This window comes from Pithys albifrons, chromosome 7, assembly GCF_047495875.1.
Source record: "Pithys albifrons albifrons isolate INPA30051 chromosome 7, PitAlb_v1, whole genome shotgun sequence".
NCBI classification, from domain to species: Eukaryota; Metazoa; Chordata; class Aves; order Passeriformes; family Thamnophilidae; genus Pithys; species Pithys albifrons.
The window spans coordinates 18,895,690-18,920,479 of NC_092464.1; the positions used below are offsets into that span (position 1 = coordinate 18,895,690).

General features: G+C 38.5%; 1 protein-coding gene across 1 annotated transcript in view; it reads right to left on the reverse strand.

Moving 5' to 3' along the window:
• ARMC3 (armadillo repeat containing 3) overlaps window positions 1-24,018 on the reverse strand; it is a 58,543-nt gene extending 34,525 nt beyond the window's left edge. Inside the window, exons 1-7 of the mRNA XM_071560818.1 lie at window positions 23,905-24,018; window positions 17,316-17,359; window positions 12,107-12,155; window positions 4,130-4,247; window positions 2,024-2,149; window positions 1,006-1,074; window positions 513-688 (exon numbers count right to left, since the gene is read on the reverse strand). Of these exons, the coding sequence (XP_071416919.1) occupies window positions 513-688; window positions 1,006-1,074; window positions 2,024-2,149; window positions 4,130-4,247; window positions 12,107-12,154 (537 nt within the window). The 5' untranslated portion in view covers window position 12,155; window positions 17,316-17,359; window positions 23,905-24,018. The remainder of the gene's footprint in view (window positions 1-512; window positions 689-1,005; window positions 1,075-2,023; window positions 2,150-4,129; window positions 4,248-12,106; window positions 12,156-17,315; window positions 17,360-23,904) is intronic.
• Between the last annotated feature and the right edge of the window lie 772 nt (window positions 24,019-24,790).

Here is a 24,790-nt window from a genome sequence, read left to right on the forward strand (position 1 = left end):
GAAAGTAGCCAATACCAAATCCATTCCCCAGTATGGAAAGTAGCCGTTGACAGAATTCTCCTATCATTAAATAGATGTTCAAAACTGTACAATGGACTTACTGGTCAAAACAAGACACAATGCACTTGGTAGTTCTTTAATTTACAGAATTATTCCAACCTTTTGGAATAGACAGATTATGACACTCCTTACCACAAGTAACATTTTCCAACTAAGAAAACAAATAATTATTTAATTTTAAAAATCTAAATCTCATTCTAATTATGCTTCTATTGCAGTACACCACAGATAATTGCTTTAAGTTCAACAGAATTAGAGTCAAATCAGCTACATTTATAACTAATTTAACATTCAAGGACTTGGGTGTGATGTTTCAAATACATTGATGGATATTGAGGAGTAAAGGAAACAATTACTTTATAATTATTGACCCCATAGAAGATGCCAGGGGTTGGCAGGGAAGTGCTTATCTGCCTCTGTAATTTAAAGCAACAAACAACAGGGAACTTCACCTGTACCAGAAAGTAGATACATTCAAGTGAATTCTTCTGAACGTCAGGATCAGGGCTACCTAGCAGTCTGATAAGTGGTTCTAATCCACCTTGCTCAAATATTTTTACTTTAGTAGTATATTCCACAGCCATATGTGCCAGACAGAGAGTAGCAAACTCATGGATAACTACATCTCCTACGAGGAAAAAAATAATCAAGTTTTATTCAACACAGAATATATTCATTAATCCAGTGATTTCAATTATTTGAAGTCAATAAATAATAGCTGTTAATCATACCTGATGTCTCCATAAACATGTTGCTCCATCTGTACATCATAAAACACTACTCAGTGAATAACAGACCTACTCCTATAAAAGCATTTACCTCTTTGGCATGTAGTAGGACAAATCATAAGCTACAGGGAAGATTTTATTAAATTGTCTGTTCAAATGGTAATCATAAATTATTTCTGACTGTACTTTTGCACAAGAAATGAATACTGCAAGGTACCTTCTGGCGCCAGCTGTGATATAAGTGGATTTGTGACATCCAGTTCCCTCAGTAACTTCTTGACATCATCTACAATGAAATAAATACAAATATGTAAGTCTTTCATTTGGCAATGCTGGTTGAGTAAAGAACAGGATCTGATCCAGAGGTATTTATGGTTACTCCCTGAGTAACAAACAGATCTGAGTGGGAAAGACACACAACTGAAGTTATAGCAAGATCATAATGGGCACAGAGAAATACTTGCATCTAGCAGACTATGATTAAATATTGCACAGTTTCAGTTGCCAAAGGAGTCATATCCCAATAGTTAAAATTATTTGTTCTTAAAATTATCAAACTAAAAGTAATCTTTCTGTTATTTAGTTTTCAAGCCATAATTTTGCAATTTTATGCTAATGCCAGCCCACATTGCAAATGGAAAACATGAATTACACAGGTCTTAGTAAAATCACAGAGAGGACTTTCACAATGCATTTTTATTGCTGTCAATGATGAACTAGCAAAACCACAACTACTGGATAGAAAACTCAAATAATACTCATTGGAACAGACTTCATGCGATCTTATATCAACTCATTACAGTGTTGAAATGTAAGAAGAAAGGTCTGACTTTAATTTACTTTCAAATAAAAAAAACAATTAAGATGTGAATATAAATGGCAGATCTTTGGTTATTCAAATCCATGTTTGTGTCCCAACATGGACTATATGCAAATGCTAGGCTGAAAGGACGGTAAAGAGGATAAGGTCCAGTGCAGCAAGAAAAGCAGGTTGCAGCTGATGAAAAGAGAATGGCTGGGACACCACAGTGGAAGACAATTGGGTAGAACATCTATCAAAATAAGACCTGATTAATAACCAATTGATATAGGTCTGTAAAAATAAAAGCCACTGCAACTCGACCTTACATCACTTACTCTTTACTCTGGGCCATTAATATAAGATTTTTTCACATGGATCAACCCTTTGTTTTGATGACAACACACTGAGAAATATTTAAAATCGAGACTCTTACGGTTAGAAGCCATGATGCCAAACACCATGATGGCATTTCTGCGTACAATGGGATCTTCATGTGAGATGAGTTTATGCAGATGTTCCAAGGCTCCAAGACCAAGAAGTGTCACTTTGTTTTCATCACCTGAAGAGGAATTGGGTTAAAAGCCCAAGGAAATTGCAACAACTTCACAGTTCTAATGTATCAAAGTAAACCAGCTACTTTTATTGGAAAGTAGAATCAAAAACCAAAGGCCTGACAGGACCTTGGAAGATCATCTAATCTATACCCCAAATAAATATGTGTCAAATACTTACAATACAAGGATTAATAGTATCTAAGATTAATTTACATTTGTAAAGCAAAGGATACTTCTATCTATTGGACACAACTAATTTGTTAGAGACTGCAGGGGTAATAATACAAAGGACAGCTTTCTATTCAGTGAAGGACGGGTGAACAGTATCATTAAGAATCTAATTTTATTCAGTATCATTAAGAACTTCATTTTATCTTCCTCTTTTCTTGCCTCACAATTCTATTTTCTTCAAAATAACTGTTAATTAATTCAGTGGATCTTGACTATCCCTCAATGGAACCAACTACCAGGATTTGGATCACTAAATCCTAACTGAGATTTCCACCACCTGAGAATGGAGCCCTTTGTAGCTCAGTAGGTGCTGGACATGCAAAGAACAGAGGTGTTTTTTGTGATTACAGCCTCCCATTCCTGCTCACTCAAAACATACACAAAACCCAAGAATCAAAATCCTACTTCTATTCTCAGTTCCCACAACAGCTTTATAATTCATTTTCTAATGAACCAGGCCTGTTCTTTCTGGCTACAAGTGAGCAATGTAACAGGAAACTGAAGAACCATGCTCCGGCCAAGACATGATGAAAATTCAAGGTATGTTTTTGTTGAGGGATGGCACTTAATTTACTAGCAACACTCAAAAAAATGGATTAACTGCAATTAATTAACTGAAAACAACTCCTTGTGCCCCACTGCAAAGTTACAGTGTGGAAGACTCCAGGAATATCTACATTAATGATTTAAAGGATTATTCATATAGTAGATACATAAAAAAATAAGTATCTGTCCTCCCTCTTGCAGTGTGACATATTTTACTGTGTACAGCAGGGAAGGAGCCAGCAGCAGTTTATGGTTTACAGCTGTCTCCCGAGAGTTCACATTTTCTCTTCACATATTCTAAATGTGATCGCGTGCCCTCAGCCAAGCTTGCCATACTAAGCTGAACCCAAACATCTTTCAGAACTCAGAGACCCCCAGCCAGCTGTCAAAGCCTTCAGCATTTCTCTCAGAACTTCAGCAGTCTTGGTAACTGCCATCAGGGTAACAATCAGAATAAAACCCCATAATTTTTAAAAGAAAATGGAAATTAAATGGAAATTAGAATTAAACCAGATTAATCAGAGCAGGAATACTACCAACATATACCAGTTTGAGTGACTGACATGGAGTAAGTAGAAGACAACTTAGGAAATTATGTGCTACATAAAATTAAGCTTTTGTTATACAGTAGTTTGTCTCCTTGGTTCCTTTCACATGATCTTTAGCTATTAATTATGCAGAGACCTTTGGAAGATTTGGAATGTTGGAGACATTAGATTCCCAACATACGCAGGAATAAGCTCGATAAAGGAGGCTGAGCAGTCTCCAATAAATCATCTGTCACAGAAATACTGACACAACAACTTAATGCAAAAATAACAGAAACAAGCTAAAAAGTTATTTCCATCAAAAACTGAACCTCAAAATAACTACATTGGTAGAGAAGTTTCAAACTGTAACATAAAAAAAGAGAATTCTTTCCCAGTTGCCGGTTTGTTGCTCATAAAAAAACAGATCTACATTTTATTTAAAATAAGCTCTATTCAACAGTGAGTATAAAGTTACACAACAAAAATACAAAAATTTCCTTCATGCAAACTACTTTATAACTGCAAATATGGGTTGCATAGATATTTCAGAAACCCCCCAAAACCTTGACAGCGACCTTTGAGAAGAAATTATGATTCCAGTGGTAGGAAACTAAAAAATTGTGAACTACTATCAAAATCTAAGCAGTGGTAAACAAAGCTCATTGCAAAAATACTAACCTTTTGATGCAAATTTATATAGAGCATCACATGCTTTGGCCAAAACTTCTGCTTCAGGAGAGCTAAGCATTAGCACAACTGTTGCTGGTGTTTTGCTTTCAATCAATAAGGGATCAAACTACAAAAAAATGAACAAAACAAAAAAAAAAGGAAGGAAAATTTTGATTTATACTGAGTCTTACTGGGTGCTGTAGTAGACACACACATTTCATTAAAAAAACTTGTTTGATATCTATATTGAATTAGAAATACTAACGAGATGCTATTTATTTGGAGAAATCCATTTTTTACCAGTTAGAGACATTGTTAGAAAATAAGAAAGAATAATTGACCTCCAAATAAATATCATCAAGATTTCATCTCATATGGGGAGTGTTTGGGAATACTGTGACCCTTCCCTGTAAATCTAGAAAGTCTTGAAGGTAACAAACTAAGTAATTCTCACACATGTAAGAGAATTCTGCAGCTTTGGAACCAGACATTAGAAGTTTCTTTTGAGAAGCTGTACACAGAGACCACGAACTCAGGTGTGTAGGAGGAAGAGGATTTGGTTACTCTGTGGCAATACCACTCCGTGGTTGCTTAAAAAAAAGAAAGACCCAACACTTCCTGTGCCTTTGTCAACTCAGTTCACCAGCTCACCATGATCTCACACTAGCTGAGGTATTTCAATGATATAATCCCTGTTCACCCAGTCAGAAATGATACAGAGCATTCATTTTCATTTCTGAGTTCTCTCATACAGAAAGAAATCTTCCAACAAATCAGACAGTTTAGACTCCTTAGACGCCTTAGGACTAACATTACTTGAGCAAGGGAATCTTCTAAGAACACCTTTCATTCCTCAACAAGACTCAAGGATTTCTGAAAATTGTACCCATTAAAAAGTTTTAAGCTTTGGATTTAAAGCAATTTTCTAGTATGGAAAAACTGTCTTCTGTTCTTACACTTCAGGCCTATAGAGTATCTGTTTAACATACAGAAACTGTTACATATTAGTCATGCAGTCTATCAAAATTATTGTCGTTAAAATATAGCAGATTAAAGATAGCAATGCAAATTATTTAAAAATGTTATTACAATGTGTATTTATACCGCATATAATTACAAAAGTTAATTATTTCTTTTCCTTCATTAAGAAAGCCTAATGACTATATCAGAGGCACATGTTGCTTGTCAAGCAAGTAAATTATATGGAGCGAATCTTAAAGAAAAAAAAAAGTTAAAAGGAGGCCTTTTTTCTTCTTCCTCCTCTGACTTGCTCTAAAATAAGGCAAAATATGATAGTGGTACAAAAACTTCCAAATGCATATTTTTGGTAGGATTTTAAATCTAATTAATTTCATTACCTTTGATGATTCATCAACCAATTTAGCAGGCATCAAGCTCAACATACAAATTTCATTAAGAAGTTACCTGCCTAATGTGCTTAACTGGTCTACCTGGCTTCAACCAGGTCTGAAAATCTGAGGACACTGTCCAACTTCATGCTTGATGTGACAAGCTGGAGCCATGGGCCAAGTCATGGAACAAAGCTCCTTTCTGAAGAAAATGTAATCAGCTTACTGTACTGTAAGTAATTTTGCTTAATAATGACTCACTAACAAGAATTAAACCAAGTAGGAGCAAAGTGGTGCAAGTTACGTCTTAATGATGAGCCTAAAATGACAGAATCCTTTATAGCAATTTTGCTTTGGGATTGTAAGGAGGCAAAAAAAAAATCAGCTTATCACAGCAACATTCATGCATTCTACCCAAATGAGAGGAACACAGGAGAATTAAGCAGTGACTGAAAGTCCCTTTAGTCACCTTCATACTTCTCTACTTCTGCACATCTGGGTCTTTGCATAGACCAAACATGATCCTCCAGATAAGTCCTATTGTTTAAGCACAGACATGTTTCTGCTGGCCAAATACTTGGTGATGGGATAAAACTCCAACTTTTAATAAAAACTGCTAGTCCTCCAGATAAAAATAAACACAATATTTGGTTTCAGATGAAGTTCAATAAGAAATGAAAGATGAAATAGGAGTTTTAAATCTCAGCTATTTATTTACATTGATAAATTGCCAAAGTCACTACTACGTTGCTCCATTTTCACTGTGTCTCATGTTCACAATTAATTGTGGAAATCACAATTCAATGATAATTCCTGGGATTTAATGACAGGTTGGTACATGAGCAGAGTGAAATTAGTCTAATACCTATCCAATTGGATAGACATTAGATTCACTACTACTGGCTGAAATACTCAATAAGTACTTTCCTCTTAGAAGCAGTTCTGTGCTGAAAACACAGTAAAAATAGTCACTAAATCAATGTATGCTTAAGCAGTTAGAGGCCTAAGCGGGTCAGTGATTAAGATAAAACTTCTTTATTGTAGAGGTGATGGTGCACTGGAACAGATTACCCAGAGAGGTTGTGGAGTCTCCCTCTCCAGAGATAATTGAGAACCATCTGGACACATCCTGTGCTCTAGGATGGCCCTGTTTGATCAGGGAGGCCGGGCCCCATGATGCCACTGTTGTCCCTTCCAACCTTACCCAATCTGTGATTCTGTGATTGCTGGGAGGTAACATTGTTCCTCAAAACTATCATAGAACTAGTTATGACTTCTGCTGATCATAATGCCCGCATAGATAGTGTTCCCCCTTTTTTTTTTTTTAATCAAAGCTTGCCTCTAAATCTTCATACATCATTGCAGATTCATCCTGTAATGGCACATACAGGACAGATTATGGGCTAAAACAATATGCCTGAAGATACAAACAACCCTGAATTAAACACAGAAATTTAACTAGTTTATAACCAACAACATTTCAAACATTCAGTTTGTATTAAGAAAAGAGCAAGTCAAACGAAAAAGAAAGCTATAATTCAAAAACTTCTACATGTCTTTGATCTTGATTTTTGTGTACATTTGACTTCAAAGCCATTAGAAACTGCAGAGCATTTGGGGTTTGCTTTTAGGGTTTTTTTTTTTGCTTCCATCAACTTAATTTAGTTGAAACTGAATGTAATACAAAATATGTTTCCAGTCAGACCAAAGAGTCATCTAGCCCAGCATCCTGTCTCCAACAAAAGGCTGGTAACAGGTGTGGGCAAGCAGACTATTAAACTTGGCTTATGTTCCCTCTCAGACTCCAGCACTATGTAGGGAACTGGAGAGCCTATTGAATTTAACCCTGTGTTCAAAAATTCCAAGAAAAATACGGTACATAATTTGTTAAGCAATCTGTATTTTTTAACCACCCTTAATATTCTGAGACACAAGTACCACAATTTAGCAGTCATATAAATAGCTCTGCTTATTTGTTTCAAAATTACCACCTGATAATTTTATTTGTTCTCCACAGTTCATTCACCATAAGAAACAGTGAAATAAATGGCACCCACTTGCCTTCCCTGTATATTCATCATTTTCTGTTTCTATCATACCCCTCTTCACAGCCATTCTTTCTGGGGATGAAGAAAGCTACTCCCTTTGATCTTTTCTAATACGGAAGCCACTTTGTCTGTTCCTGTTGTCTTTCTTAGTTCATTCTTAGTTCATTCTGTTGTCTTTCTATAGTTCAGCTGTACCGTTTTGAGATGGAAGCATCGGAACTGTTAATGGCATTCAGCACGCACATGTATAATGCATTTGCTGCTGACATGGTGTTTTGCCTTTTATTTCTGAAATTTGAAATGTTGTATTTATTCACTTTTTCCTTCTTAGGAACTGGCTACCATTTTCATGAGAATATCCACATTAATTCTGATAGACAGGATGACACGGTTTGCAGAATAAAACCCCACGACATTCCACTGGCAAGCTCTCTCTGTTAGGAGACCTGAACAGTAACTTATTTTCTCATCTTTACATTCTCTTTTATAACTAGACATTATTGCTAGGAGAGAAAATTCCTTTTTTACCTCCTTGTGTTTATGTGAGTAAAAAGCCTGGTCTAAAAACTTTTGAAAATTCTAAGTAACTGTATCAATCTGAACACCATTATCCACTTGCTCACTGACTCTTCCAAAGGACTCAAGTAGGTTTCAGAGATCAAGCTTTACACAAGCAGTATTGATTCTTCCCCATTATTATCATATTTATCCATGGGTTTGGTTTTTTTTTTTTCAGGCCTATCTCTACCAATTAGCGCAGCACGGAAGATAAACTTCCTGTAATTATTGATCTATTTCCTTCTGCAAATGAAATTTTCTACTCTCCATTTTTCTAGTACATTTAATACCACATGTAACAGTACCATGGGAGTTCAAGGATTTTTTTGCTTTCCAATTTGGATGCAAATCTCACCTTCTGAAGGATGCATTTACTTGCTATTATTCTATTGTTTAATCATGCTGCACTTGTTTCTTTAAAAATCCTTTTAATTTGATTTAAGATCAGATTTAACACTGAACCTTTCATAAAATCTTGAGAAACACTACTGATATCATTGATATTCTTAACCTCTTTCCTTTACCTAGCAAAAAAGAGTTACAGATACAGTTCTGTGACTGTCTGATCTCCTGTAGTACCAATATAAACCCAAGATATTCCACTGAATCACAAACAGCTGATATTAGAAGGCTCCTCTGGAGATGATCTGGTCCAACTGCCCTGTTCAGAGCAGGGACATCTGGAGCTCAGGGCTGGTACAGTCTGATTTTGAGTATCTCCAAGGATGGAGACTCCACAACCTCTCTGGACAACTTGTGCCATATTCCATCATTCTTACAGTAAAAGAGGGTGAGTTTTTCTCTTATGCTTAAATGGAACCTTCTGCATTCACATTTGTGTCTATTGCCTCTCACCTTTTCACTGGGCACCCCTGAGAAGAGCCTGGCTTAATTTTTTTACTTCCTCCTGTCAGGTGACACTGACAAGACCCCTCCAAGCCTTCTCCAAGACTGAACAGTCCTGACTGTCACTCTCTTCTCCTATGACAAATGCTCCAAGACTTTTTTGCAGATTGCTTCCAGTAAGGCCTCGTCTCTCTTGTACCACAGAACCCAGAACAGAACCACCATGTCTTTTCCTGTAAAGCTGCTTTCCAGCTGGTCATCCCCCAGTCTGTACCGGATATTCTTCCCCCAGGTGCAAGACTTGGCATTTCCCTTCATTGAACTTAATTAATTTCCCCATTTCCCATTTCTCTTGTTTGTGGAGGTCCCTCTGAATGGCTGTATAACCATCTGGTCTGTCTATCACTTTGTATCTGCAAACTTGCTGAGGGTGCATTCTGTCCCATCGTTCAGGTCACTAATGAAGAGGTAAACAGTATCAGCCCTAGCATCAACCCCTGGAGCACAAGAAGAGTGCCTGACCTCCAATGGCACCTCATGCTGCAGCCCTTTGAGCCTGTCTGTTCAGCTGGTTTTAAATTCATTTACACTGTTTATCTTGTCTGTACTTCACCAGCTTGACTATGAGAATGTTATGAGAGACAGTATTGAAAGCCTTATTAAAATCAAGTCAAAGTAATATTTAGGCATTAATCAAAAGAAGCAGTTTCTGTAGAGACAATTTCAGGAGCTGACTGTGCCACTTCATTAGATTCCACCTTTTTTTTAACATCAGTGTTGTGAATGAAGCTGTTTTCAAAAATACTCAGGTATCTATAGCTTTCTTTAAGTAGTAACACCTCAGTATGTTCTCTAGTGGCAATCTTAGGTCCCCTTTTAATGTCTATGCCCCAGCTGATGATCAAATAGTAGACCAAACTAGACCAAACTGTCTAGACCAAACTTAATGTAGAAATCAGATGAAAAGTTCCTATCAATCTGTGTCAAAGCTAGCATATTTTTTCTGCCTGAATTACTGTCTTAGGTCGTTCATACAGAGACAGAGGTACAAAGCAATATTTTTCCTGAAGGAGCCAAATTCTCAGAATAGAGAACAGTAAAAGACAAATTATGAAAGTCAGCGTAAACAGAGTCTTCAGGAATACTTTCTAAAAAATACAAGCCATGGCCAGGCTAAGAGATGTGTTTCCCACCTGTTCCTAGAAATCTATAAAAAATTAGTAGTCATCTGCAGTACCATGTATTCTCAGAGCATTCCACATGCACAAAGGCCCTCTTTTATAAGCCTGTCTACATTATCTCAAGGCTTCATTTCTTGGACTTGATGTTTTCATAAGCAGATTATCAATCAGAAGATAATAGCTAATCCATGTTTTATTTTGCCTGCATCTCATTTCCTGCCACCTGAAACATCCAGGTGAAATTTAAAGTTTTGAGATTGGATTTTACACAATTGTTATGAACAAGATTCTCATAGCTATAAGGTTTTCTTGGTTGATAGTTACAAATAATCAATTATCTATTCTCATGTTTAATACTGTTTAGCTATGCAACATTCAGGGTATTTTCTCCTGCTAGGACTACTAGAACAGGTATCTAGCCTGAAGTATAATAAGGGTAAAAACTAAGCCAAAAGGTGTCAACTGGAATTCTCTTTCCAATTCTTTAGTTTTTGATAGTTTTACCGACTTTTTCTATAAGTTTGATTTTTTCACTCACTGAGTATCTTTTCTAACATTATTCACAGCTTATTGTAGTACCTACTAGGCTGCACCACACCTTTCTCCAGAAAAATCTAATCATGTATTTTGGATATAGAAACTGTAATGCTGCATCTACTGATTTTCTAGCTATTTACTGAAAAAGTAAACTTTTATTACTTTAGCTCATCTCTGTGACTTAAATGTATTGTTATGGCTTTCAAACCTTTTTCTTAGACGACAAAGATACTTAGTTTCAGTTCTTCAGGTCTGTTTTAATCAGTCTTATCCACATCCACCATCTCTGTGACTCCTCCTGGTTATTTTATACACACTCAAGTTATGTGGAAGTTTTATGTTGTCTCTTTTCATAAGAATTTATTATTGATTGGGGCTTATAAATTACATTTGTAATATTTGCCTTTACACAGAACAGTTGGGCTACACCTGCTATCAATTGCTCTGCCTCAGTGATATCATGGCTATTGAATATTACTTAGTCAAAATTATTTATGCTTATTTAATTTTGAAATTGTAATGTAGTTTTTGCTGATCAACTTTTCTATGACCTTTGAAAAAGCTCTTGCAGTTCTACAACTATATGCAGACAAACCCATTGTTTTTTTAGAACAGTGTGCTGAACTTTGCATTTTAGTTTCGTGTTCCTCTCTGGGACTTGTTGAGGTCCCTATTTTCATTAACTTGGTTATTATCTGGCACAGAATTTATCTTACACTCTTTCAGTGTTTCTGTATTTCCTCCACTTCTTTCCGAATAAAACAATTAAACTTTAAAATTACCTGTATTTTGAACATCTCTTTTTTGTGGGGTGTCTTCATACCTTGTGAATTTATAGAAACCCTTGAAAAGTGTGCTAGTGTCAGAATCTTAACTTCCACCTTTTGAACAAATCACACTGCCACCAGGATTCTATATTTAGCTTCAGCTCTTGTACTTCTCACTGTGGCACTTCCAATGATACCAGAAAAACATAAACAGCTCCTAAAGACTGTGTGTCTTTGCAAAAGATCCAGAATATGTAGTACTAACACTCAAAATATCTGTCAAAATTTTTATTTGTATTAAACTGCAGATCCATCTAGGCTCTTAACTTTTTCATCCCTAAAGAAAGAGAATGTCTTCACAGTTGAAAAGACCAGCAGATTTCAGGTGACTCTACTCCTTTCTCCTTTGATTTTTACAAAGAGAAAGCTAACACTGTTCTTAAATAAAAAGTAGCCTGGATTGTTTCATACATTACTGTTTGCAAAGCCTGCCAAAAACAACAATCTCTACAAAGAACTACACATGCCCAGTTACTCTGTTTTATATGCTGTCCAAGAAAAGCAGAAACAGAGTCATCTCTAAAAGCCATTTTTAGAATGAAGTGGGTAAGTTAGGAGAATAAGGAACTATGTATGGACGATAGAGTTGGGCCTGTAATTGTGTACTGTTTATTTTATAGCACATAACAGTTAAACTTACCACATCCTGGGGTGGAGGCTCTGCTTCCTTCTTTACTTTTTTACCCATTCTAAAAAGAAACAAACAAAAAAAATAAAAGCATACAAACAAATTCCCTTCTGTGTTTTAGGAACCAGTTTATCACTGATTTAGAAAAGCTTCTCAGAGAGACTTTCTCATTCATTTGACCCACCTAATCAGTCTGAAGATTTCTTTGACACAATAGTTTCTATAAAGCTGTCTCTTTTCCTAACACTTGAACACATTTGGTAAAATACATCTATCAACAAAATACATAGCTGAAAAGAAGGGTTTGATACATCACAGGCTCAAGTTGTAATGTGGCACAAATACATAGAACATCCTTTTCTGTAAGTTAGTTTTATCTGCATCTATAAATCATATATGAAAGTCCTTTTAGGGTATTTCCTCATGTTTGTCTATACATTCTGTGTTGGCAAACATTCTATACAACTGCAGAATGTACAAGTAAGTTCCACCTGAAAACATGGTTCAAATACAATTTGAATTCTCTTCATATTTTATAAAAGACAAAAATCAGGCCTGCAGGTATTAAGAAACAGTTCTGTACAGTACAAATTTCACTGACTTAAAAAAGCTACATCTATTTTCACCAAGTCCAGCTTCTGCCTTCTGCTTTTTCTTTTCTTTGTGCTTTTTTTTCACATTAGCACATGTGCACATGACCCAGAAGACCTCCTCAGCTGCATCAAATAGTAGCTTCTGAAGCATATGAATGTAATACTTCATGTGGACCTGATTTCACGTGGCTTGAAACACTACAGCAGAGCCTTCCAGCTAAAGTTCAGGCAAAAGTAAAGGGCAACATGATCCACTAGCACGAGATATGCATAGAACATAAGTTATGCCAAACTTGAGTTTGTTTTAAAATGAAATGTGCATTGTTAGTACCCCTTGTTAACTCCTCGGTTGGTTCTCAAAGTGAAACCACAGTCACACTCAGCCAGGACTACCCTGACAGCCTCTCTGTGGTATAAGAGATTATTTTCTAGTGCAGTATGAGCTGTAGCCTGGCTGGTTACAAAAATCAAGGCTATTGTTTGTTGTGTTCAACAAAAACTTGGAACTCTTCTGGACTCCTCTGATTTTTTCCCAGGTATTGTTCCTCTTCTGGCCTCTACAAATAAATTGTAACACAGCAGTAGTGAAACCAGTTCATAATCACATCCAAAAAATGGATCTGAAATTTAAAACTTCATAGGCAGGTCACTAATTATAGTTTTGAGAGGAAGACACATACAATTAAAGATTCTTCAGCTCCAATCTGCTTTACCCTTGTGCATCATACACACATATAAATACACACACACACACACACAAATTCAGTGTTTCAGAAGTGCAGCTTTGGCTAGAGACAACTTATAGAAGAAAAAGCATAAGGACAAATTACTGACAGTCTATTCAACAAACATGATGGACCTACTACCTTCTGATTTATGCAGTCACTGTACAAAGTAAGAATCCTGCACATATACAATAATCAGATTTACAAGGACATTCAGGAAATGTGGGTTATTTAAATTGTGCTAAATCCTGATTTGCAGATATGGACACTTATTTAGAATAATTCAGTTCAGTGAACACCATTTAAGATACAAATTAAGCTAAAATCATAAGAAGCAATTTTAATTCTGAATGAGTTTAATTAGGTTTAAACCAAAATTTTGAAAGTTAAATAATGTTAAAATATTTGTAATGTTGTATAATTATTGTTCTCAGATTCAAATAATAAATATTTCAAGACAAAGAATAACTAAATCTTTTAACTGCAAGTAGTTCACTCTGGATGTATTTAATCCAACTTCTAAGCATATTTCTAAGAAACTTTTACATTTTCTTAGTTCAGAAATATTTAGTTCCCTTAACTTTAAAAAAGTAGTAGATCTGTAGCAATAAGCAGAAAGACCATGACAATTATTTCAGTGTGGACTATGTCCCTCAGTCTGTTTCTTTGCTGCAGTTACTAGTCTGGATTTCAGTGCATTCTGCCATCAAATGTTGGTATGAACTTTCTTCCCATAAACCTCTCAGTATTCAGTCGTCACTCTTTGACTTCAGGGAATGATGTACCTGGAATTCTTTGGCTTACTGATAATTAAAGTATGTCTTCTGCACAAAATTTTCATTGTCACAGACAATCAACATGTACAGGTCTTGAAAGGCTACAGAACTATAAAAGAGCTTTTTTTTTGAATCCCTTTCTGTCCATGATAACTTCATGTTGTCTTTTTCTCAGTAGGGTTACAGTATGCATGTCTTTGATTCTCAGTTTACTAATCTAACTATTTAGAATTTGGAAAAAAATTGTAGTAGGGTTTAGATTTTTAAACATGATTAAGTACTGCCTCTATGTCACCTGGAAAACATGTTTTAAAAATGAAAACTCTATTCAGTAGTAATTACGTGTAATTAAATTAAATAATTCCTGGAAAAACTGACGGCTCATGGTTTGGATGGGTTTCCACTTTGCTGGGTAAAAATCTGTCTGGGTGGCTGAGCCCAGAGAGTGTTGGTGAATGGATTTTCACCCAGCTGGCAGCCGGTCACCAGTGGTGTTCCCCAGTGATCAGGGCTGGGGCCAGTCCTGTTTAGTATCTTTATCAGTGATCTGGACAAGGTGATCGAGGGCACCCTCAGTCAGTTTACAGACACACCAAGTTGGGTGGAAATGTTGATCTGCTGGAAGGTAGGGAAGCTCTGCAGAGGGATCTGGACAGGCTGGATCAGTGGGAAGAGGTCAATGGTAAGAGACTCAGCAAGGCCAAGTACTGGATCCTGCCCTTGGGTCACAACAACCCTGTGAAGCACCCAAGGCTGGGGGCAGAGTGGCTGGAAACCTGCCCAGCAGAAAAGGCCCTGGGAGTGCTGGTTGAGAGCATCTGATCATGAACCAGCATGTGCCCAGCTGGCCAAGAAGGCCAATGGCTTCCTGGCCTGTGTCACCAACAGTGTGGCCAGCAGGACCAGGGCAGTGACTGTCTCCATGTACTCAGCACTCCTGAGGCTGCACCTCAGTTCCTGTGCTGAGTTTTGGGTCCCTCAGTACAGGGAGGACACTGAGGTGCTGGAGCGTGTCCTGAGAAGGGAAACGGAGCTGGTGAAGGGTCTGGAGCACAAGTCTGATGAGGAGTGGCTGAGGGAGCTGGGGGTGTTCAGCCTGGAGAAAAGAAGGCTGAGGGGAGACCTTATTGTTCTGTACAACTACCTGAGGGAAGAGGTTGTGGTGAGGTGGGGTCAGCCTCTTCTCCCAGATAACAAGCAATAGAACAAGACAAAATTATCTCAAGCTAGCCAAGAATTGTTTAGATTGGGTATTAGGAAAAAAAATCTTCACTGAAAGGGTTGTCAAACATTGGAACAGGCTGCCCAGGAAAGTGCTTGAGTCACCAGCCCTGGAGGTATTTAAAAGATATGTAGACAGGATGCTCAGGGACATGGTTTAGTGGTGGGCATGACAGTGTTGGGTAAACAGTTGGATTCAATTATCTTAAAGATCTTTTCCTATCTAAATCTTTAAGATAAAACAAGGAATATTCTCATTTGTGTAATATCCTCTATTTCATGTCTTGCATATTTCTAGAATCATAGGAGCATACTTATTCCACATATGTTTTTTGAGATTAAAGGGTTCATTGTTTTAATCATGTAGAGCTAGATGAAATAAAGTACTTTGACCTAACAGATGTAGCCAATGCACAGTCAAGTAATCTGTGAAGTTATCATTCTATGCTACTTCCTGTCCTTCACCTGGAATTTATTGCCATTAGTGATGGACAAACCAGTCTACTTTCCTTTCCTCCGCCCCAGTGTCAGTGCAGTGGGTCTAATCAGGCTTTTTCTCTCAACAAGCAGGACAGTCATTACGTCTACCTAAATCCTCATTCCAAACCCACAATCCTCGACCCCCTCCCTCTGGCTATTCTTAATGCCCAAGCTACGCGGGCACTTCCCTGTTTCACTCTGAACTTCATTAGGACCTCCAGCTTTCCCACAGGACCAAAACTACTCCAGTGTGAGGCTCTTAAGTTGAACCAGAATCCATAAACTATGGGTAGTGTCCAGTAAGCTAAATGAGGCATCAGCACTAACGTTAGTCACTGTCCTTGAAAACTGATGGAGATCTAGTGAACATATTCAACAGCTCTTACAGCAGATTCCTCCTGAAGTGGGCATCTAAAATGGAATTGCACCTTAAAAATAACTACTTTTTTCTCAGACCAAAAGCAGGGTCTAGAGTTGTCAGCTTATATATTGACATTATTGACATTCACACTGACATCTAAAGTTTGTGAGCTAAACTTACTACCTCGTTTCTCTACACAAATCCACATGCCAGGCTAGGTCTGGCAGATACTTATGCAGCAGACTGAACATTAGCAGAGCTGGCCATATGACAAAACACAATCACCTTGTCTATTTTTAAGTGGTTGAAGGAACAGGCTCATCTCCAGTAACATCTCTGTGACCAGAACATTCTGCCTTGTAAGTGGAAAATGATTTTGAGGAAGTTCACAAATATGGATTTTTACTTCAGAAGTGGAACCCTCTAACCTCTTAACTATTCTATCAGGAACTGGCACCTCTCTAATGTCAAATAAAATAAGGAAAATTGATTTAGTTTTTGAAAGAGCTGCTGCAGCTTCCTGCTCAGAGGACCAGATTCCAAGCAGCAGATCGTAAGATAACAATGGCCATGATCCCTGTACTTTCTTCATTTTACTGTCTTGCTCTAGGAACCTCTCTGCTAAGTGAGACTAGTTTCTTAGATTGCATATCTGAGATATCCACTTACTTGTAGCCACTACACTTTTTCGTTTTTAAACACCAGATAATGGCTATCAAGTGAGCGTTAGCAAAAAAGGAACCTATAACCCATACTTTGAAATATGAGGAAAATCTTCTGGTTTTTTTCTGTTTGAAATACTGAAATCTTATAAATACTTCCTGTACAGTATGGAATATATACCTATATATACTATCACAGTCCTGTTGCATACACTTCAATATCATAATATTTCATGGTTTTAAGTCAGACAATGCATTTAGAAAACAGTATTTTTTCTACGTACATCTTCTGTTTTCTAAAACCTTAAGTAACAGACACAACAAGCCAGGACCCTGCACATACTGTGAGACCTCAGAAAAAGAACACGACTAGGTCAAAGGCACAGCCAGCTGTGGAACTTACCTCTTAGACAACGAATCAAAGGTCTCTTCTGAGAGCAACTACCCCTGTGGAAAAGCAGTGCAAAGAGAAGGATTTAGAAATAGTTTCTAGTAAGTTACTTATTAAGTGATCCACTTTTCGCATTAACTGTCCTGCACTTTAAGACAGTCTCAAGCTGTGTTACTACAACCTGGCCATGATTTTCAGGCTCTTCACAAAAATGCTGCATGAGTTCTTTTTGCCTTCCGAGTGATAAGTACATATCAATTTAGTTGAGCTAGTTTAATTAAGTCTGGCTTTTTATTTTGGTCTCACAGAAACTTTTTTTTTTGTGATAACAATGAAAATTGCGTTATAAACTTGTCATTGTAATTGATTGTTTCAATTGATTTCTGTATGGACACTCTAGTTCTGGTGCCTTCCAATGTAATCAAAAGACAATTGTATCATCAGCAGACTTTCTTGAGTCCATAAACCAGAATGTCTTTTCTATGTCAGCTTAAATATTCTCATCATCATTCTCAGATAGCTTTGTCTTAACTAAGAGAACAACGTCAAATAATCTTGAAACTCCTTTCTTTCTCCCAAATTTTCCTCCCATCATTTTACTGTCCAACTCCTTAAATATGGATCAACATGTAATTAAAAAACTTGACTTCAGAGAAGAAGAGAGTTAAGAAGAGGTAGCAGCTCCAATTTAATATTCAGTTCCTGAATATATATATATGTGTATGTGTGTGTATATATATATTCACACACACATATACATATATATATGCACACATGTATATATATATGTGCCATCTGAAACTAATACATTACATGAGCAACTTATTAAGTCCAGACCTTTGAATTTGCCCACTGTTTTATCTGTGCCCATGTGTGTTATTAGGCAAAAAATGATCAGGAAGTTCCACGTGAACATGAGGAAGAACTTTACTGTGCAGGTGACCACACACCGGAACACACTGCCCAGAGAGGTTGTGGACTCTCCCTCACTGGAGACACTCAAGAACCATCTGGACACAATCCCGTGCCATGTGCTTAGGGATGATCCTGACTGAGCAGGGAGGTTGGACCAGATGACCTACTGTGGTCCCTTTCAACCTCATCCAATCTGTGATGCTCTGAGGATTAAGTCAAGGTGTAGCTCCCATGCAACAGATATTAACCAATCAAACCTAAATGGCATTTGTTCCCAGATACAAGGTAACATTTTCTATTTTGATTCAACTGGACAAAGTTCATCCCATTTCAGAAAAAAAAAAAATTAAATGTACTCTGATGATTGTTCTTTTAGATTCAATTGGGTTTTAATGGTTTATGCATTTATACATTAAACATAGACAAAATGAAAGAATCATTAAAAATACTGCGATATGTAGAGTGGAGTACCCTGCAGACAAATTCTTAAATTAAATTTGTAGTTAAATGCCAGGTTGAGAAAATAGCTATAAGGGACGAAAGGTGGCGATTTTAAGCAAGCTAAAAAATAATACAATTATTTATTTAAAATCTCAGAACTTTTAAGATACAATTACACTTTTTATTTGCATTCTGATATCACATTAACATTCAGCTGAGTGCTCCTTTCAAAAGCCCAAGGGTAGATGCTAAGATTTTTAACAAAAGCCAAGCTTCTCAGATATTTGTTTCCACAGCCTGATGCTGTGAAAATATCCAAAATTGGCATAAAAAATTTGACTCATGTACAGCCTCAGATTGATAGACAGGTTTTTTATACTGCCCAAGGACCACAGTTCATTGTTTTCTGAAACTGAACAGTGTGGTTCACCTACCAAGAGGTGCACTAAATCAGGAGCATTTCAGTTGTGTTGATTGAAGGCTGTAGGGGCAGAATATATCTCCCAATTTGTGGAGTGTAAGACATGATGATGTATGAATGTTAAAAATGGAATTAATGGGAATTAAAGGACATGATTGCATTCTTTCCAAATCACAGAATAACAAATCAGTCTCGGCACAAGGAATCTCCTTCAATGAATAAGAACAGTCTTCCATGGCTGATCAGTATCCAGCCTCCAGAATAACAGCAGACAAATGCTTCTGATAATTGCATGAAATTAATCCCAAAAGTCAGATTTCCTCCATCTGTTGTAGGGTTTCTATTTCCCTAAAGTACTATGGTTTAGATCTCCTAAACTTTTAATGTTCTTCCTAACAATAGTAGCTATTTTTACTGTCTATATAAACACTTAATCCTTTTACTTTTTGTTCTTACTCTGACATCCAATTGTCAAGCACACCATACAAGGAACTACTCTTTAGATTTTAAAAATATATAAAGGGTTTAAATGTGTTATTCAATCCAACACAATAACCCCTCATTCTTATACTACAACTTAGGTAAGAGATGCCCTGATTTGATATTTTTTATTTCTTTTATAACTCACTGTACATTCTGATTTATCACCTTTTTAAGCTGACTTAATTATTTTTCCATATAGCTTTTCCAGACATTTATGTTTCTTGTCTCAGAGTCCCTCTGTGACTGTTAAATCCTTCTCAGATATGATGTACCCAACCTGAAATACCACAACGAATTCTAGAACACTACTGACTTACTCGAGTGACATTATAACTTTTGGGTTATTTATTTTGACCCAATTTCCTCAGTGAAGATTTTAACTAAGCCATCCACATATGGTAAACAGGTTATTTTCCCAGGTGATCACAATTCCTTTAGGTTCACTACTGAAGAGAACATAATGCTCTAAGTATTCCTGACATTCTAAATTACACTGCTTTCATCAATAATTAATTTTACCTGTCATGGTGTTACCAGTTCACCTAACTGCAGAAGAGCTTTCAGAAGTTTCTGGCAGTTTTCTTTAATCATAACAAAATTATTTTATTTCACCAGAAAATTTTGATTTCACTATGTTATTGATCATTTCCAAACTCCAAGGAACCTATTAAATAACATGGGACCTAAGATCTATCCTTGGAAAATTCAAGCTGTTACAACCTGAAAGAAGGTGATTTTTAGAACTCATGTCTGTGATTTTAAATGTCTTACTGAAACACATTGTGAAATTAAAGAAAATTTGACTTAATTGAAAACAAATGAGATATAGTAGTTACACAACCACTGTCTGAACAAGAATAGCAGGACGCTTTTCATACAGGAGGCAAGATGGTCTGGCTTAGGAAGAAAGACTAGCAAAAAAATTAAAGACACTCCTAAGTTTTTGGCTGGCTGTGCCAACCTACATGTCTTAAAATGAATACCTGGTCCTGGCAGTTTCACAGGCACATCGAAACGGACACTCTGAATTATCAGATTCATCCCACTCACCAATCACAGCCACTACATCACTTTAATCCCACCAGATACCCATCACGCTGTACCTTAAAAATAGCTCAATATTTTGTTCCCACCTCTCCTGTTAAAAAGTCATTCCACAAGTCCATTAATGGCTCAAGGTCAGGGACCTTTTTTAATTTTTAGTCTACAGTTTACTGTGTATGTGTCATGTCTGAACATTTGTCAATTACTTTCTTTGTGGCATGTATGAAAATACTACTTATACTAAATATTTATACTATACATTTACTGTATTCTAGTCATACTACATAGTATGTTATATAAATTCCATATATATTTACATATGGAGAATCAGAATACATTTAGAATCATAGAACAGTTTGGGTTGGAAGTGGCCTCAAAGATTAAGTGGTTCCAAGCCCCCTGCCATGGGCAGGGATGCCTTCCACTAGACCAGGTTGCTCAAAGCTCCATCCAACCTGGCCTTGAACACTTCCAGGGATGGATCCACAACTTCTCTGGGCTATCTGTTCCAGCACCTCACCACTCTCTGAGTACTCTCAGTTTAAAGCCATTCCCCCTTGTCCTGTCTGTCTGTATCCTTGTAAACAGTCCCTCTCAAGCTTTCATGTGGGACCCTTCTAGGTACTAAAGGTGCTATAATGTCTCCCCAGAGCTGCCTCTTTTCTGGTCTGAAAAATATCACCTACCTCTCTCAGCCTGTCCGCACAGACAGGTGCTCCAGACCTCTGATCATGCCCCTCCTCTATCTGAAGAAAACAAGTATGTTCCCACTCAGTTTTCATTTTGTGAGCTTAAAGAATTCTTCTGATTTCCTCCAAAAAATGATTTGTCATTTCCCACATCATCCTCGTAAGTTTTTTTTTAGTCAACCTCTTGAAAACATGGATGACTTCAGCTGAACACAGCACCCCTGAGGAAGCTTCTTCTGTCTTGTACAAAACTGTACTTACTTCTTTGTCAACACTGCATATACCTCAGCTGTGTTACTATCACATTCATGATTTTTAGGCTTACATCTGCAAGGGTAGTCCTTTTGTTTAATTTTAACTGCTCATTTACCAGGTTTTATTAGGTTAAGAGTTAAAAAAGGCAAAAAAAAGAAGACACATGTTACAATGTGGGCCAAAAATACAGGTAGCAGGTTTGCAAACAGAAGTGGTGCTATAGGCTATATAAGCCCACCTTGGCATTCACTGTGTCAGAGGAATATTAGGTAAGCAGAAAATGGCAACATGATAAAAATCACAAAAGGAAATTAATAAAAGGAATTGTTGCTTCCAACAACAAATGCGAATAATATGTTTATTTTGCATACAAGATATCAGATTATCTCATATAGATGATAATTTCGGATTAGCATTCCATTCTATAGACAATGCTTCTCTACCAGCAAATCCATACTTTGTTTTAAAATTCCTGTCTACAGACATCCCCAAACCTTTGAAATATCAATAGATGAGGTGAGATTTTTCTCCCTAATAGCCTAATCACATTTTGAGAAAACTTCTGTATTCAATTTTTTTTTCCTTCTCATTTATCATCCATACAATTTTAGGTTCTATACCTTTCATGTTCCTGTCTAACAAAAATTCTATGTGTCTCACCTGAAATGAATTATTCTTACCTATCCACATTTTAAAATATTTTTTTTCTTTCTACCATCTATGTTTCCTTAGGGCAGGTCCACTGCAGTTTCTTGCTTCCCAGTTCACACCTAAAAATACTGGTGACAGTTATCCTCTGCTGAACATGTCCCCCCATGTCTTTCCCTATTTTTGCTTCTACCAATTCCTAAACTTCCCGTTTCTAGTAGAAAATAGTGTCAGGAGCCCCCCAGTTTAGCATTTGTGCCATCTGGTTTTAAATTCTATTTATGTTTATACTGATATTCTTCAGTTGTTATCAAACCTCACAATTTTAATATAAATCTTGTAATTGTCACTACTTTCCTCAAAGGTGTATGTGCCCTTACCAAGCAGACTTTTAAGTTTTTAGGGGGTTTTTGTTGTGGTTGGAGGAGGTTTCAATGTATGTCTTTAAAAATCATACTCATGGAATGGTTTGTGTTGGAAGGGACCTGGAATATCATAGAATCAACCAGGCTGGAAAAGACCTCTGAGATCATCGAGTCCACCCTTTGACCCAACACCACTTTATCTACTAGACCATGGCACTGAGTGCCATATCCAGTCTCTTCTTAAATACCTCCAGGGACGGTGACTCCACTACCTCCCTGGACAGTCCATTCCAATGCCCAATCACTCCTTCCATGAAGAACTTCTTTCTAATGTCTAATCCAACCTCCCCAGCAGCAGCTTAAGTCTGTGCCCTCTTGTCCTACTGCTCGTTGCCTGGAAAAGGAGACCAATACCCACTCTGCTACGGCTTGGAGAGAGCGGTAAGGTCTCCCCAGAGCCTCCTTTCCTCCAGGCTGAACACCCCCAGCTCCCTCAGCCGCTCCTCACAGCACTTGTGCTCCAGTCCCTTCACCAGCCTCGTTGCCCTTCCTTGAACATACTCCAGCACCTTAATACACTTCCCAATCACCCAGATCATCTCATTCCAAGCCCCTGCCGAGGGCAGGGACACCTTCCATTAGACCAGGGGCTCATAGCCCCATCCAGCCTGACTTCGAACACTTCCAGGGATGGGGCATCCACAACTTCTCTGGGCAACCTGTTCCAGTGCCTCACCACCGTCACATTGATGATTTTTTTCCTAATATCCAGTCTAAACCGCCTCTCTTTCAATTTGAACCGATTCCCTCTTGTCCTGTCCCTACATGCTCTTTTAAAGAGTCTTAACCCACCTTTCCTGTAAGTTCCTTTCAGGTACTGGAAAGATGCTACTAACAGAAAAATAATTATTCTCTCTAAGCTTTAACTTACTATCCTTGAAGGTCTACAGGCGCGTGGCCCTCAGTTCCGTGCCAAGCGCCGCAAGCACACGCACCTCCGGCCCGACACGCACCTCCCGCCCGACGCGCTCCGGCAGCGCCGCGCCCCGGGGCCGCTCCGGATGAGTTCAGCGCCGCAGCCCTTCGCCCAACTCCCCTCGGCGGCCCCGCTGCTCCCCGGCACTGGCTCACCACGGAGACTCCCCGAGCTCCGCACGCGGAGGGGCCGCAGTGCCCGCTGTTTCCGCAGCGCCCGCAACTCCCGCTGTGCCCGCAGCGCCCACAGTGCCCGCAGCTCCCTTAGCGCCCGCAACTCCCTCTGTGCCTGCAACGCCTGCAGCGCCCACAGTGCCCGCAACTCCCGCCGTGCCCACAGCGCCCGCTGTGCCCGCAGCTCCCACCGTGCCTGCAGCGCTCGCCGTGCCCGCAGCACCCGCTGTGCCTGACGAGCCCGCAGCACCCGCTGTGCCCGAGCACCCGCTGTGCCCGCAGCTCCTGCAGTGCCCGCAGCTCCCGCAGCCCCCGCTCCCCGCGGCCCCCGGGGGCGGTCGCGCCCGCCACCCAGGCCGCTGTTCCGCTGTTGCCGGGAGACGGCGCGGACTGGGCCGGGCCGAGCAGGACCCACCACCCCCGCGCCGCTTGCCTCCCCTTTCCCGGTTGTTCCTGGGCAACGGCTTCGAGCGCCGGTCGTTCAGGGTGAATTCCCAGAAGTCCTCGGAGAATGATCGCACCGTGTCACAGGCACATAACTCATTTCTTCTCAGTTTACCCCGCTCCGAAGTGGTGGTGACGCCTCTTTGAGGGAAACTTTGAAGTCGTTAATGCTGATGGGCCCGGGGTAGTGATGGAAAAAGGAATCAGTAATTTCTCCAGACTAAAGGGAAAGGCTAAAGGGAAAAGCTACTTTCTCACCCAAACACTATTTCTGAAAACTAATAAACGTTTACAGTCTGTCTAAAATCACAAGTTGCGATGTTCACACCTTCCTTTTTTTTGATTTTTGGGTTTTTTTCCTCTTGAACCTGTGCCACTGTCTATCTTCAGTGCATTCATGGCGGGAAAAAAATTTTAAAAAAATTTAAAAAAAGAAAAGGTTTGAAAAAGCTATTGGTTTTGGGGCGAACTGGATAAAACCCCAACATAAGGCACAGGCCAACCTCAGCTAAGACCATGGGCAGAACCATCAGACACTGCTGATCCTGCTGATCTGCTGCTGCCAGCTCGGGATGCTGATGGAGCGCTGTGCTGTACCGAGAATGTGCTGTTCTCAGAACAAGAACGCATTCT